Genomic DNA, 17,583 nt, shown 5'->3' on the forward strand with positions numbered 1-17,583 from the left:
TCAAAGTGGGGGCTTCCATAGACACCTAATTCGTGTCTCCCCTAATGGGATGATGACGATACTATTATCCTTGCTAGGTGGTTGGTGCAACTCAGTGCGGAAGTCCCAATTGCTAAAGTATATTCCAAAATCCAAAGTCCAACTCCTGAGCTCGTTACCGTTACGGAACTCGATACAAAATTCAATTTCCAAAACTCAATTTCAAAATCCAAACACAATCTCACCCAATGGACCTCTACGTTGGTTTTACTAGGCCCTTTCCAGTGGAAATGATATTAAGCAATCCAAATTCGGGCGCCGACCAAAAAACGCCGGCCCCCGTCCCGTAAAACCGAGTCCAAACACGAAATTCGAATTAAAAAATGGCTTGTTTTTAGACGCAAACCCAAGCCTTAACCTCCAAGCAAACACTACGTGTCAACTTCGTACCAATAGTACGAAATTACAGCAATACAGGACAAATCAAGGACGGTGTCATCGTCCTTGTTTTGGCGGAATCTGGGCCACGTTACCAGCGCCAGGCGCTGGGCATGCGCCAGGCGCAGGTGGTTCTTGGATTTTAGCCGCTTAATCCTCTATATGAACCCTCATTTTACACACCAAATGAGGGAGGGCAGATTTCATATACAACGTCGTAATCTCAAATTTTCCTCTCAAAATTCAAGTTCAAATCTACAATTTCCATTACAATTTCCAAATACTTAAGCAAATAGGAAAATTGACCTAATACTAAAAAGTTAATTCCGAATCCCTAAACAAATAATTATGATGTTCTCTACTCTTCTACATTTTTAAAGTTCAATATACAATTCCAAGGATTCTTGTCAAAAGTGCCATCTTTAGGGAGGTTTTCACTCTTGAAACTCTTCCCAAAAGATTTTCTAAGCACACTTTCAATATCAATATGCAAGATTCAAGCTTTATTTTTGAAAATGATTAGTAAAGTGATGAGATTTCATACTTGAAAAGTCTCTCCTTTACAACAATCACCATACAATTTTACAAATTAAATACAAATATTTTCAAAGTTCAAGGATGTTTGGAAAAGTGCAAACCTTTTTCCAAACTAGAACACATGAACATTCATCTTTTATGTTTAAATACAATTCTCATTTTCAAGATTCTATGATGTTTAAGGTTGTTTGTAATGATCACTCCTTAAACTAGAATCAATTTCAAGTTATGGAGCATATTAAAGGTGAGACCTTTTTAACATTAAAAGGTTTAATCTTTAAGATACAAGACTCCTAATTTCAATATTCAAGTTCAATATTCAAATCAAAATCAAGGATGCTTTATGATGAGCAACTCATCTAAAGTCGAGATTTTTATAGAATTGAATCCGTGTCGGACGTACTTATTATTAAGTAGTCGTTTGGCGTTCGGATCTCAAGTACGATAATACAATTTCAATATCGCATTTCAATATCGCACTTTCAATATTGCAATTTCAATAATGCACTTTCAATACCGCAATTTTAATATCGCATTTCAATAACGCACTTTCAATATCGCACCTTTATTCTTGCTATTTCAATTTCGCACTCTTTACTCACATTTTTTAAGGCAATGTGGTTTTGTACGCATTTCAATAATTCATTTATTTCTTGTGATTATGCTTTACATGTTTATTGCTTTCATCACCTCACATGCTAAATTCAACAACATACAAAGGTTAAATCACGCTTGACAAAGATAATTCTTGAACAAACCGGCCTTATTCCTTTAATTAACTTTAAAGCAAAGTGACCACATAGAAGTAGCAATTTCTATGTTCTAAAATGCATGCTCCAACCAACTTAGTGTCATGATTAGGATTATTCGAAAAAGATCCTTGTCTTGCATTCGAATGTACTTTTAAAGCTCGCCAAATAAGAAGTTCGTTCCCGTGCCCGAATCTCACCCATTCGGTTTCTAACATTCAATGTCTTATCCACAAGAGTCAATTTTGGTCCTTCCAAACCGCACCCTTAAATATTGTTTGATGGCGACTCCTTCGAAATTCAAAATCTTCCAAAATCCATAGGGGAATGCAAAATCCGACCATGCGGGAGAAATAATACCCCCTACAGGTAGACTCCTATAATAAAAATCAGTCTGTCTTCTCTGTGGCAAGACACACCATCAACTTGGTGTGAAATAAAGCAAATATATTACGGTATATAATTTACTGCGTATAAGCATTACATTCAAATGCAACTGTACCCCAGTGGTTTCTTGTTTGTTGTTTTGAAATCAGGTCGCAAGTTCGAATCGAAGTGACTACTTTTTTCTTTTCTTTTTTTCCTTTTTTCCCAACGCATCACATGTCATAACTATGAAATACAAAGAAAAAATAATATAACAACATGGTTACTTTTCATATTGTTTTTGAGTTACGTACTTAACTCAATTTTTAAAGTTAGTAATTATAAATTTAAGGCCACAAAACTTTTTCTTTTCTTAAAACAAAAATGTGGGATTATTAGTACTTATATTAATTTGTGTTACTTTTTTTTTGGAGGGGATGAATTTGGATTACGTTTTTATTATTAGGGAGTAACTTAATATAATATTTAAGGTTATGAATGACTTGATTTATTTTTAAAAAAGGACTATATTATCAATATATTTTGGGGTTACTTCATTTTATCCAGGGATTACTTATCATATACCAATAATAATGTTAAGGTTTACCTGATGTTTTTTTTTTGTAAGAAAAGGGGTTAATTTTATATTATTATGGAGTTATTTAACATGATATTTAGAGTTATTAATCATAGTTTTAATGCTTAAAAGGGATTATTAGTATTGTATATGAATTTGTGTTAATTTTATATTATTAGGGAGTTACTTAATATAATATTTAAAATTATAAATCATGGTGAGTTAATTTTATTTATCTAAAATTATATTATCAATATATGTTGGGGTTACTTTCATTATATTTTATACGGAGATTACTTAACATATAACAATCAAAATGTTAAGGTTTACTTGATATTTTTTTTTTAAAAAGGGGTTACTTTTATAATATCAGAGAGTTTCTTCACATGATATTTAGAGTTATCAATCATAGTTTTAATGCTTAAAAGGGACTATTAGCACTGTATATGAATATGTGTACGTTACTTTTATATTTTTAGGGAGTTACATAATATAATATTTATTGTTATATTCAAAAAGATTATATTATTAATTATATTTCGGGGTTACTTCCATTTTATCCAGGGATTAATTAATATATTCCATTCATAATTGATGTTAAGGTTTATTTTAAAGAAAATGGGTTACTTTTCATATACATTAGGGTTACTTTAATATTATTCGAGAGTTACTTAACATGGCATTTAGAGTTACTAATCACAATTTTAATGCTTAAAAGGGATTATTAGAATTGTACTATGAATCTGTGTACGTTACCTTTATATCATTAGAGAGTTACTTAATATAATATTTGAAGTTATGAAAATCTCGCCCTATATGCTATCGGACATTTAGCTCCGCTTTCCCTTAGAAAAAAAATTACGAATGACTTAGCTTTATTTTTTAAACGGGATTATATTATCAATATATTTTGGGGTTACTTTCATTTTATCCCGAAATCACTTAACATATATATACCAATCAAAATTAATGTTAAGGTTTACTTGATAACTTTTTTTAAAAAAAAGGGTTACTTTTCATTTACATTTGGGATACTTTTATATTATCCGAGAGTTACTTGACATGATCTTTAGAATTATTAATATAAATTTTAATGCTTAAAGGGGATTATTGGTATTATACATGAATTAGTGTTACTTTTATATTATTAGGGAGTTACTTAATATAATCCTTAAGGTTACCAATGATTTAATTAATTTATTTTTTTAAAAGGATTATATTATCAATATATTTTTGGGTTACTTTCATTTTATCCGGGGATCACTTAACATATACCAATAATGTTAAGGTTTACTTGATATATTTTTTTTTAGAAAAGGGACTCATTTTGATATGCATTTGGGTTACTTTTATTTTACCCGAGAGTTACTTAACATGATACTTAGAATTATTTGATCATAGTTTTAATGCTTAAAACGGATTTTTAGCACTATATATGAATTTGTGTAGGTAACTTTTATATTATGAGGGAATTACTTAATACAATATTAATTAAGGTTACGAATGACATAGTTCCATCGATGTCTACTTACAAGTTACAACCACCGAAACTCTTTCAAGTACTACTCACAACCGGAGTTTTCGTCCACCAAAGCCATAGTCGTCCGACCATAGCAGGATCTGCTAAATGAACCACCACTACCCTCCTCCTCCTTGTTTACACAATTACCAACAAATAAACCTGACTTTCCAACTAACCCAAATTGAATCAAGTAGTAACAAATTATCGTAAGAGAGTACAAAATCGAAAAGCTAACGTCCAAAATTAAGCTTGTAGAAAGGAAGAGGAGGAGAGAAATTGGAGGATTACCAATGGTGGGTATGAAACAAATTGAGGAGACTGTATGCGTGAGTACATCACAAGAACACTAGAGTCAAAATTTTAAAAGGTCATGGTAAATGGGGGATTTTGTACTAACTAGTGTGAACATGTCACATCATCAATTAATGGTGTGGCAAGTCACATAAAAGACTTTAGGTAATAAAATATTGTAAGTTGTATATGTTTTGGTGGATCAAATACGGTATAAATGGAAAGCTTATATACCAAAACTAGAATAAAATAAAGTGAAAAGAACTTTCAAGAATAGACTAAAACGGAATTCTAATAGACTTAACACCAATTTAAAGAAGACGAGACAACGAAAGAAGAAAAGAGGCTTGTAAACCCATTGCCAAAACCAGGCTGAATAAATCTTACCCACATAATACCTTTGTAGTAACATCCATATTATTATTATTATAATAATTATAATAATAATAATAATAATTATTATTATTATTATTATTATTATTTTTATTATTATTTTCAATAAATGTAATATATGTTTTTTAGAAATGATTAAAAGTGACTAAATAATTGAATTTGTGACAATGGTTAAAATTGATGAGAGTATTGGCAATGTTTTTTTTTCCATCTTCTTCTTTATTTTCGGCCCCTAAATGTTCGGAATTTTGTTAATAGTGTGGATAATTTTTGGTTTTGTTGACATTGAGAATGGGGGGAAATGAAGAGACAAAGAGGTTTAGTAGTCATTGTTTTTTTTTTCTTTTTTTTTTTTCTATATTCAATTTAATTGCTTGAGATATTTTTTTTCGAATTTGTTGAAAATCCATAGTTTTAGGATTATATTTAGGACAATCAAATTCAACTTATTTTTTATAACTTCATTTTTATTGATCAGATACTCTATTGGTTTCTTACATCATTCATTTTTAATAGTAAACATGTTGGTTTCTTACATCATTCACTTTTGATAGTGAACACGTAAGAAAAATGGTTCTATAAGAATAAAAAAAAATGTTTAAAAATTAAAGGTGGATTTTGTACAGTTAGCTTCTTATAAGAATATTTGACAAGTATATATTTAAATAAGAAAAATGTGGTATTTACTAATTTAAAAATATACTAGTTTTGTATTTACTACCTTATAAAATTTTAATTTAATTTAATACCTTAATGTATGTTTTTGTTTGAAATCACTACCACTTTACAGTTTTCTCATTTTAAAATTAAGATATTTGTTTCATTTCTTAATCGTTTAAAGTGATTCAAAACTCATTCCTCTCATTTATGTGTAAGGATTTCGTAGATATTAAAAGGTAAAATGAATTAAATAATATTTGTAAAAGGTAAAACGAATAAAATAATATTTGTAAAATTTTAAAGTATTTTTGAATTATCGGACGAATTGTTTTTAAATGTCGTTCGCAATGACATTCCTATAGGAAAAGGAAATAATTAAATATTAATCAATTTATACAATTATGAAACGGAACAAATATCTTAAATTTAAAATGAGAAAACTGTAAAGTGGGAGCGATTTCAAACAAAAACATACATGAAGGTATTAAATTAAATTAAAATTTCATACGGTAGTAAATACAAAATTGGTGTATTTTTATGTTAGTAAATACCTAATTTTCCTTATTTAAATATATGTATGTGAGATATTCTTATAAGAAGATAACTGTACAAAAATCCGCCTTTAAGTTTTAAAAATTAAATTTTTATTCTTATATAACAATTTTTTCTTATGTGTTCACTAATAAAAGTGAATAATGTAAGAAACCAAAACAAGAAAAAATATAGTAGTTGATAAAAAAATTGAAGTGATAAAAAATAAGTTGAATTTGAAAGGTTGTCCTGAATATAATCCTAAAACTAAGGCTTTCCATCAAATTCGAAAAAAATGTCAAGCAATTAAATTGAAAATAGAAAACAAACAAAAGAAAAATAACCATGAGTACTAAATCTCTTTGTCTCTCCATTTTCCCCCATTCTCAATGTCAACAAAACCAAAAATTATCCACAATAATAACAAATTTCCGACACAATCAGGCGCCGGAAATAAAGAAGAAGATGGGAGAAAAAACATCGCCAATACTCTCATCAATTTTAACCATTGTCACAATATCAATTATTTAATCACTTTTATTCATTTCTAAAAAACTTATATTACATTATTTGAAAATAGTAATAATAATATGGATGTTACTACAAAGGTATTATGTGGGCAAGATTTATTCAACCCAGTTTTGGCAATGGGTTTACAAGCCTCTTTGCTTCTTTCGTTGTCTCATCTCCTTCAAATTGGTGTTAAGTCTATTGGAATTCCCACGCCTATACCTCAAATGATTGTACGTTCTTCGTGTGTCTCTTTTGTGTTTAAATAGTCGATCTAATCCTAAACATAAGTTGTTTTGGGTACTTTTAGGCATGTCAAGAAGTTTGTTACATTTAATTATATTTGCATTGTTAAGTTAGTGTAAATTGAGTTGTTAATATTATATTATATTTTGTTGATATTGTAAAATGGTGCAAAATATATTGAATAAAATTTCATTGATATGGTTAAACAACATATATTTGTGAATTTAGACCAAATGAAAATTTCTAACTACCATACTTTTTTTTAAATGTCATTTTGCAATATCAACCCTGAAGATCTCGTATCGTAAATTTATAATGAAAAATAAATGGCGGTAATAATACTAGATTTACGTATAATTTTTGCTAGGAATCCAAAGATCAAATTTTTGATGTGATATTTTGATGCGAAAGTCTAAGAGAATAAATACAAAGGAGAAGAAATGAGAATGGAGTCATATTTACAAATGTATGTTGAAGAGAAGTTCAGAAATTTGATTAAAAGGTTTATATGTTATGCATAATATGTTTGAAGTTATCAATATTTAGGATATGTTTACGATAGGTCATATATTTGAATTTATCTTCTCCCATTTATAATTTACAATGCCCTTGTAGCAAATTCGAAAAAAAAAATCTTAACTAGACTTGATTACTCAAGTTGTATCAAGGGTTTTAGAATGTTTTATTAGAGGATCAAATTAACCCGTTATGCTAATTTCAAAAGTAAAGTATTATGTTAGAAAATTTTGTTTGAGAATAAAATCTCGGAATATTGTTTATTATTTAATTTTGGTGATGAAAAGTGGTACTTATAAATATACATAATATTTATTATAATAATCCTAATGGTGGAATTTGTTTAACAGGCTGGGTTGTTGATTGGTCACTCATTTTTGTCTAATCCAAATTTGTTTGGAGAAAACTTCATTCAGGCTAGCTCTGCGGACTACTATAATGTGTTGGCGTTTTTCGGTAGAACTTGTGTTGTATTTTTGATAGGACTTGAGCTGGATATTTCCTATATGAAGCGTCATATACGTGCTGCGAGTACTATTGTTGTTGGTTCTGCATCACCATGTATTGTCATCGCTGGAGCTACCTCTTACTTGATGTTCACAAACTTTATAAACAACAAGGCAAGCTTTACGGCTTTTTTCTTTATTTTTATGGTGGCAATAGCTAACTCGGCCTCTCCTCTTATTATCCGTTTCATATCTGAACTAAGGCTTGGAACTTCAGATTTTGGGCGTTTGGCTATATGTGCTTCTATGATTAATGATATCATATGTATATTCGTCGGGGGTCTAGTGACGATGATTATTCGAGCCCATTTTAAATGGACAACATGGTTATGGTCTTTGCTTTTCACTGTCGTTGTTTGCTTTATAGTGAGACGCATAGCCTTTTTGCTTAACAAGCTAAGTCACGAAAGTCAGTACCTAAAGAATACTCAAATTCTTCCTTTATTTCTCTTAGTTCTTCTTAGTGCAACTGTGGTTGATAAATGGGGATCTGCTAATAGCTTGTTGGCCGCATTAGCTCTTGGATTAACATTCCCTCGCAAAGGAAAAACAGCTCGTACAATGATTCATAAGTTATCTTATACCGTGTATACTTTCGTTCTCCCAATTTACTTTGGCTACACAGGTTTTCAAGCTGACTTCACAAACGCTAAAGACACCAAGAATTTACTTACCATCGTTGGGGTTTTACTGTTATGCATTGGTGGCAAAATTTCAGGCACTCTCATTGCTTGTTGTCGATTAAATATTCCACTGAAAGAAGGGATTGTGCTTGGTTTACTACTTAATTTGAAAGGTCACTATGATGTTATGATCTTAGGATCCATCACACTTAAAGAAGTAAGAATTTCTTTCCATAATACTGATCATAATTCAACTCAAATATCCTTTCTTAAAATTTACAATATTGCTCAAGGACAAAAATGCACTAACATTGTAGAAGTTCTTAGTTCTTTTGTATAATTAGATAAATTACGTGTCTTATAAGTAGTACTAATGTTACACCTAAGTGGTCTTCACGTTGGCTATGTTGCAGGATTGGAATAAGGGCTTCGTCGAGGTGATGTTAATAACAACAATATTAAATACGCTCATTTCAGGAATCGCCATTGTTTTTTTAGTTTCTAAGGACAACAATACATTTGCTTATAGGGCTGTACCCCTTGACCAACAAAACCCGGAAACAGAGCTACGGGTGTTGGCATGTGTTCATGGTCCTCGTAATGTTCCAACTATGGTAAAAGTCATTGGATGGTTGAGTTGGTCAAAAGATTTACCTATATGTGCTTACCTTATGCACTTGGTTGAGCTTCTCCCTAAGAAAAGGACAAGTAAGATGTATCACCAATTAGAGGATGACGAACTGAGTGATGATGATGCTTATGGTGGAAATGATGCTGTGGAGATCAATAATGGTGTTGATGACTTTGTCGGTGAGACGGGAGTATTTATTCGCCAAATGAAGGTTGTTTCATCCATATCAAAACTTTCTGAGGATGTGTGTGATATAGCAGAAGATTTACGAGCATCACTTATAATCCTCCCTTTTCATAAGCATCAAAGAATAGATGGGAAAATGGAAAGTGGTAAGGAGGGTATACGCACAACTAATCAGAGAGTGCTTCGCCATGCGCCTTGCACGGTTGCCATCCTTGTTGACCGAGGACTTGGAGGGTCTTCACAACAGTCAAATCAACTTGGTTTAAACACAGTGCCACATGTTGCAGCTTTGTTTTTTGGAGGATCTGACGACCGTGAAGCGTTGTCTCTTAGTACATACATTGCAATGCATCTTGACATGAACCTTACTATCATTAGGTTTCTCCAAGCATCTTCGAACGACAATACTCCAGAGAGGATCAATGTTTCGTCGGTGGATAATGAGCAGATTTTAATGGCAATGCCAAGTCGTGGGGCTCAAGATGAGGCAGACGATGCCTTTCTAGAGGATTTCTACAACAGGTACTCTTGTGTACATATAAGCTTAACTTGTTATTGTTTTCACTTTCATCATGATATTCCTTTCATTTGTTTTGACATTAATCAACATAGTTTTTATGCCAATTGGTATAAGCTAGTTTGACAAACTTTAGACAATTTATTCTATTGTGATGGATGGATTAGAGTCATATGGCAATTTATTCTCTTGATTAAGAACAAACGTGTGTATAGAAAATGACTATGATGTGGTGACTATAGTTCGGGCAAATGACTCATGTGCATGCACATACATTTTACGTGTATATATGACTGACTTAGTAATTTTTCTTGTATAATCAAATATTAGGTATGTAACCTCTGGTCAAGTGGGATACATAGAGAAGTGTGTGAGGAATGGATCCCAAACAGCTACTGCATTGAGAGACATCATTGATATGTATCAATTGTTCATAGTTGGGAATGGGGGACGCCGAAATTCAGCTATAACAACTGGGATGAGTGATTGGGAAGAATGCCCAGAAATCGGCAATGTTGGAGATCTCTTGGCTTCTTCGGAGTTTGACCCTAATTGCTCAGTTTTGATCATCCAGCAGTACAAGGCTCCTCTAGATGACTGACTAACTAACAACTTGTGTAAATATAATGACGAAGATTTGCTATATCCAACCTCCTGGTATATGTGTGTCCAAGTTAAGGAAAATTACTGTGCTTCTTATTTTGGAAAAGGAGACATGCACTTCTTCACGTGTCGTGTATGTTAAACAAGGTGTGCATTCTAATTGTTACATAACCCTATTCACCATTACAGTTGCAGTCCGACAACCATCTCTTGACCGTATCATGACATATTTAGCTTTGTCATGGTTTTGGTTTGGTCAAATATGTAGGAATTCTTTAGACATTAGAGATCAAATAGGTTAATTTAGTTTAGCCAGTGTTCATTAGAGTTGCTAAATTATGTAAGTTTGTATGCGCCTTTTTAGTTTAGATTTATGTTGATTTGGTAATACTCTACTAATTCTTTGGAACTTCGCTATACTTTGTAGAATATTTTATGTAAGAGATGTGATGATTCTAGGTAGCCTGAAACTGTAAAAAGTATGTTCTGTTCATGAAGCTATTTGTATGTAATGTTTAAATTAGTCATTCTCTATTCTACACCAAGTTTTAGTCACTTTTCTCTGTTCTATTGTGTGTTTAACATTCTATTTAAAAATTCTAGACGAGATCTTATAGGTACTTTTTTCTGCAAATTAATGAGCAGCAACGCGTGCACGGGCATTAAATTGTACGTGATATTTCATATCAGACAAGATAAATTAATTTTTTTTATATCCATCGATCTATAAAAGTCAAAAGATCCAACTATATATAACACTCCTTTTTTTTCTAAAAAAACGCGTATAAGATGCAATTGTTCTAAAATTATGTTGAATTATTTATTATTCTTGTTGTTGTTTTGTTGTTTTTGTTGTAGTAGTAGTAGTAGTAGTGTTGTTGTTGTTGTTGTTCTTTCGATTTTAAAATCTATAATGATTGAAATTGTAGATATACCATATTTGAATTTTATTTGTTCTGAAAAATATATTAACCAAAGCATACATTTACTAATTGAAGTGAAATATATTATGATTATATAAATAAGTAATGGGGAAATTCGGGAGTTGAAATTGCAATAGGTCCAAGACGGAAAAAATATTTTTCAAAAAAGGTAATAAATGCTAGAATGAGAGAGAATATGAAAACGATTGGCAAAGAAAATAAATATAAGTATTATTTATAGATTGGGATGCATCATATCCTTTGCTACATGTGGAATTGTGAATGACAACTAGTTTATGGGAGTTGAAACTCATGGGTCGCCCATGATAAAATCCCATTTAAATATTTTATCCTTTACGTCTCTCTCTATTTTTAGCTTTTATCAAGTAATACCATTAATGAAAAGAATATAGTTATTTACAAATTAAGTTTCAGAGTCATTACCTTCACTTTACAAGCTAAAACCAATAACCACTAATTAAAAACAACTACAAAAAAACACACAACTATTAAACAAAACTTATACTCTACTTTTCAAAATAGAGAATTAAAATTTTCACCGGCCAATCCATTATCATGTGCTGAGTCCAATATGGTATCTTTGTGGACCATTTTCACCGCAACATCCAGCATGGGCACATCAGCCTCTAAGAAAACTCGATTCCGAACATACCAAAATATGTTATACCATGGCGGCCAATGTAGAAATAATCTTCCTTGCTTCCAAGACTTGTACTTCTTGCACCATTTCTTCTAATATGTAAAAATACAATCAAATTCATTGTACATGATGTTAAGCCACTAACATGTTTTCCCTTCTAAATAATAAATGTTATATACTTACAGAACCCTCTCCACACAACAAACACAAAACAAAACCACACACACCATAAACGTGGAATTTATATCTTGTTTTCAGTTTCCTCGGCACATCCACCCAAGTAATAAAGGAATAATGTTTGGAACATTTTATCTGCTCTAGTCCCATCTAGAACACTTGCACCTACCATAAACCCCTTTTAACCTCTTATACCTTCTACAATGGAGTAAGCTTTCCATCCCGCAAACTAGCTATCCTGAGTAAAACCCTCTTTCATTATATCTCGGACTTTACAAAAACATTTTGAATCCCAACTTGTATCCCTATGTCAACGGAACACATTCCCACAAATTAGCTTGCTTATAGACTGAGTTCACACATTTAACCCAAAGTTTACAATTTTGAGAACCTCTGTTAACCATAATTCAATTAACCGCCAAATTTCGTTTCACATAATCCTTGATTCCAAGACCTAAATATATCTTTGAAAACCCATTCTTATGCAACTGGATGGGATTTGGATGGCACAGGTTTTCCTTCCTATTAAAAAAATCTATAAATTTGAATTATCTTGGTCATATTGTTTAGTAATCAGAAAAATCTAACTCTAGTTAATGTCCAACCCAATAAGGACATCATTGATCAAAATTGTCCTAATATCATAAGATAAGTGTCCGCTTGACCAACAAGTCATTTGACACATAATTTTATCCATGAACCTATCACCAATAACCATGGATCATGGATTATCTTATCGTATTATGAGGGAATCCAAATATTTAGAGGGAATATTCCTTTTACAAAGCCACTTGATTGAAGTACCTGTTGTTGAACATCCTTTGAGATGCTACCAAAATAGATACTTCTTTTGTTCCGTAAATAACGCACCATTGTGTTTTACACTATTCATACTTCAATTTTGGCCATTTTTTGTGATTCACACGTAAGAAAATTGTAGTCATGTGTGTATATATATATATAAATATATATATATATATATATATATATAAATATATATATATATATATATAAATATATATATATATATATATATATATATATATATATATTCTAAATATCAATTACTTTTTAAAATTTACTTACACACGATTTGAGATACTAAGAGTCAAAGTAATGTGTTGGAGGAATAAAAGTCAGCCATGGTGCAATTTATAGAACAGGGGAAGTATAAATTTTGTATGAATTTACAGTCAGCAATCATAGAAAGTAGATAAGACGCTAACAACAAGCTTGATAGACCTAGGTGTAGGGGGCTACTGATTCTTCCCTTTTTCCTGACTTGGAGTTTTCCGAGAAAAACCTATTTTCGTTTGAAAATGACCAAGTGCACCAAACTTCGGAATAATTTGTCAAGAAGCATGATTGGCAAGAGTAGAATTGATTATTTATAATCAAACCCTCAAGGGGAGCCAACTACGAGAATCGTGCTAAATTACAATCCGTTTTTAAACATTTGAAAATCAAAATTCAAGATAATGTCCCTATGACTTAGAACATTGATTTTGAAACGAGTCGCCACCAAGCATTTAAGGGTTGGTTTAGAAAGACCATGACTCTTTGGATAAGGCAAGGAATCGAAAACCAAATAGAGATCCGGATTCGAGAACCAGACACTTATTTAAATTGATTTTATCATGGAAATATTCAATATAAGGATCATTTTCGTGTAGGAAATCCTAGCATAATACTACTTTGGCCGGTTTTCATGCATATTAGAACATTGAATTTGCTAAAATTGTTGATAAATTAGCTTTAGTCAAATTAATTGGAACCTAGGTGTAGACACTTAATTGGTGTCTCCTCTTAGGGCCGATGACGAAACCTTTAACCTAGCTTCAACGTTGGTGAAATTCCGAGTGGAATCTCCTAATGCTAAGTTACAATTAACTTGTTCCAAGTCCAATTTTCCAAAATCCAATTCTCAAGTCCGTTCCCATCCCGTAACTTGGTACTAAATTCAAATTCCAAAATACAAATTCAAAAACCAAACGCAACCTATCGAAACGGATGCCATCATTGGTCTCCGAAGCATATTTCCAATCAAGATGTCATTCAGCTAGTAATCCAAAATCGGGCGCCGACCCACAAAACCGAGAATCCCAGGCACCGACTCGTAAACCAAGCTCGAACAGTATAAATTTCCTCAAAACGTCGCTTTCAAGACGTAAATTCTAGCCATATTCCCCAAGCAAAAGGTACAAGCATCTTTTGATACCATCCAAAAAGGACATATATCCTTTGAGTCAGCAGCATTGGCGTCAGGCGTAGGCCACTTTGGCATTTTTTAGCCGCTTTTCCTATAAAACCCCCCATTTTCACACAACTAAGGAGGAGAAAATCTGCAGAGAAAATACAACGTTGTAATACAAAAATCATTCTCCACTATAAAATTATCTTCAAAACATCCAAAATTCCCTAAAATCTACAAGTTCTAAACATCAAAGAAATTGGGGCAAAACCTTGGAAGCATCATCCTGGCAAAACTAGGTAATCCGAGGCCCTAAATCTCATTATTTCCAATTTCTATGCTTTAATCTTCAAGCTTTTCCATAATCTAATAAAGTTTTTGTGAGTTCATAACTCACTTAAACTAGGATTTGTACAAAAGGAGTAACCTTTAAGGGGGTTTCATACTTGAATCCCCCTTAAATGGTCTTTCATACTCCATTTCTAAGTTTCAAGTTTCAATCTTTAAGCTTTGTTTCAAAAATATGATTAGTAAATTGAGGTTTTCATTCTTGAAAATGTTCCTTACAACAATCATCATACAAGTTTTTACAAAACCCCTAAATTTATTAATGTTCAAAGATGTTTGAAGAAGTGAAATTCCTTCTTCAGATTAGAAAACATGAACATCAAAGGTTCAAGCTTAATATTCAATTTCAATATTCAAGGTTCAACGATGTTTAAATGAGAGAAAACTCTCTTTAAATTGGAACAGTTTCAAGTCTTGGAGCATATTAAAGATGAGATGTTTTAGCATGAAAGTCCTAATCTTTAAGAATCTAGCCTCCTAATTTCAATATTCAAGTCCAATATTCAAGTTCTAGGATCAAGTACAATATTCAAGTTCAATTTAACATTAATGTTCAAAATCGATGATACTTTTTAATTATCAACCTCATTTTAAAGTTAGATTCTTGCAAAGTTGAATCCATGGGAAACCAAGTCACACTTGATCAAGTGTTTCTCCTTTGGATTCCAATATTGCACCTTCAATTTCGAGTATTACAATTTTAATTATTTAATTCTTCCATTGCATATTTAATTTCTTGCTTCAATATTGCACCCTTCAATTTTGCACCTTTATTATTCATTCAATTTGGTTACACGTAGTCCATTCTTTGTGGTGTATAACTTTACTTATTGCACCCTTTATCTCTGTTGCGATGCTTTAATTTATTTGTTATTGCTTTCATTACCCAACATGCTAAATCAACAATATACAAAGTTCCAATCACGCTTAACAAAGATAATTCTTGCACAATCGGACTAGGTTCCTTAATTTGACTTAAAGCAAAGTGATCACGTACAAAATTAGCAAACTTGATGTTCTAAATTGTATGTCGAACCCACCTAAACATAGTGTCATGATTTGGATTTTCTTGTACGAAAATGATCCTTGTATGGATTAAATCAAACTTGATAATCTTTCTAAATAAGGTTCTTGTTCCCTTACCAAAATCGTTAAGGGGTTTCAAGTCCTATGCCTTACCCCGAGTCATGGTCTTTCCAAACCCGGACCCTTAAAATTGTTTGGTGTAGACTTCGTCGAAACTCAATATTCTAAGCCGTAGGGGAAATTTTTAACGCATTTGGCATGATTTAGTTTCGATTTTTAAATGTTCAAACCGACTAATGTCATTATTAAGAACTTAGCTTTTTTCTACCCTTTAGGGTTGGATTATTAAAATCAAGCTAAAACTAATGGTCGGATTTTCTTTAAATCGGCCAAGTTTGAGTATTTGGTGATTCCTAATTGGGATTCACCAAGGGATCAAAACTTCCATTACAAAATCCAAACATACAAATGTACAAGGTAAGATAAAAAAAATAAGTCCCCTACAATTTGCGACTCCTCTGGGGAATCCTAAAATAACATTTCGAGCACGAACAATATTTGTGCAAACTGCCCCCGCTTTGCTGATGCGCCTGGCGTAGCTCACAGCGTCTGGCGCAGTAGTTGGTAGTCGCCCAAGCTCACTTTTGTTCAAGTGTTCGAAATAGGATTTTAGTTCGAGTATTGTCCTTCGAAAGGGCCACTCCAAAACTTCGAGAACGAGCACTGAAATGATTGATTTTCAAGTTTTGGTTTATTCAATTGTGTTTAGGCATTGCATGCATTTTTCGAAAATTCAAAATTCTTGTTTTCTACCTTTGCCTCATACGGATGTGTTCTACATTTGAGGTAAACCATGGTGGCAACAATTTAGGCCATTCTCCATACGGCTCCTGTCCAAAGTGTTTGACCATTTCCGAACCTACCAAACCTTGACATTTGCTAATTATGCTCCTAACATTTTTGTGCATGGAGGGTGTTCGCAAACATAAGTGTCCCTTGGGTGGAGGCACCATGTTTTGAATTCCCATCTTAGTCAAGGACCCTTTTGACACCATAAACCGACCATTGTATCATCCAAAACATAGACCGACCTTAAGTTGAGAACTTTTGCATGTCGCATTCATGTCCATGCTAGTCTGACAACGTGCTTATATGCGAGCGTCTTTGCACGAGTGAATGACTAACCGTAGAGTTCTAGCTTTTCCAAAAACCTTAGCCTCCAATTAGGAAAACCAAACCTCCTAGGAGCATTATCAAACGTCATGCATGAAATTGTCGATTTTGGGTCATCATTTAGGAGAACCACTCCGTTTGATTTGAAAAACCCTAAACACGCCTCACGCAAAAAGAGACTAACCTCTTATCATGCCCAATTCCATGACCAAATTCAAAATTCGAGAGTCCAATCCATGGAGTTATAATGCCGGATTTTCAAGTCAAATTTTCATGTCTAAATTTCAAATTCAAGAGTCTAATCTATGTCGTCATATATAATGCCGGATTCCCAAGTCTAAATTTCCATGTCTCGATTCCCTCAAGTTCAATTTTCAAATACAAGTCTCAAAATCTCATTCCCAATACGATACCTAACTATTCGAATTTCAAACTTCCAAATCCTAAATTCGAGACGCCGACTCAAATTTTATGTTCCAAAATAAAAAATGGTTGTCATCCATCAAACACATGTCTGTAGACACCTACTTTTGTCCCCATTCCCGAAAGGGAAGGTTCGATGATGAGAACATAGATCTCCACTTGGCAACGCATCTCCTATAAAATAACGAATCTCAATCACCCTTTTCATTTCACCCGAAACCTGCTATTTATAGAAACCTGCTATTTATGGAAACCTGCTAAAAATAGTAACTGCCATAAT

General features: G+C 32.4%; 1 protein-coding gene across 1 annotated transcript; it reads left to right on the forward strand.

The window, feature by feature from the left end:
* Window positions 1–6,383: 6,383 nt before the first annotated feature.
* LOC110798703 (cation/H(+) antiporter 2-like) lies at window positions 6,384–10,951 on the forward strand. Its single transcript, XM_022003891.2, has 4 exons — window positions 6,384–6,786; window positions 7,666–8,661; window positions 8,858–9,783; window positions 10,109–10,951. Exons 1-4 carry the CDS (start codon window positions 6,634–6,636, stop codon window positions 10,377–10,379), a joined length of 2,346 nt encoding a protein of 781 aa, XP_021859583.1. The 5' UTR covers window positions 6,384–6,633; the 3' UTR covers window positions 10,380–10,951.
* The last annotated feature ends 6,632 nt before the right edge of the window (window positions 10,952–17,583 follow it).

The sequence above is a fragment of the Spinacia oleracea genome, chromosome 6 (assembly GCF_020520425.1).
Source record: "Spinacia oleracea cultivar Varoflay chromosome 6, BTI_SOV_V1, whole genome shotgun sequence".
NCBI lineage: Eukaryota > Viridiplantae > Streptophyta > Magnoliopsida > Caryophyllales > Amaranthaceae > Spinacia > Spinacia oleracea.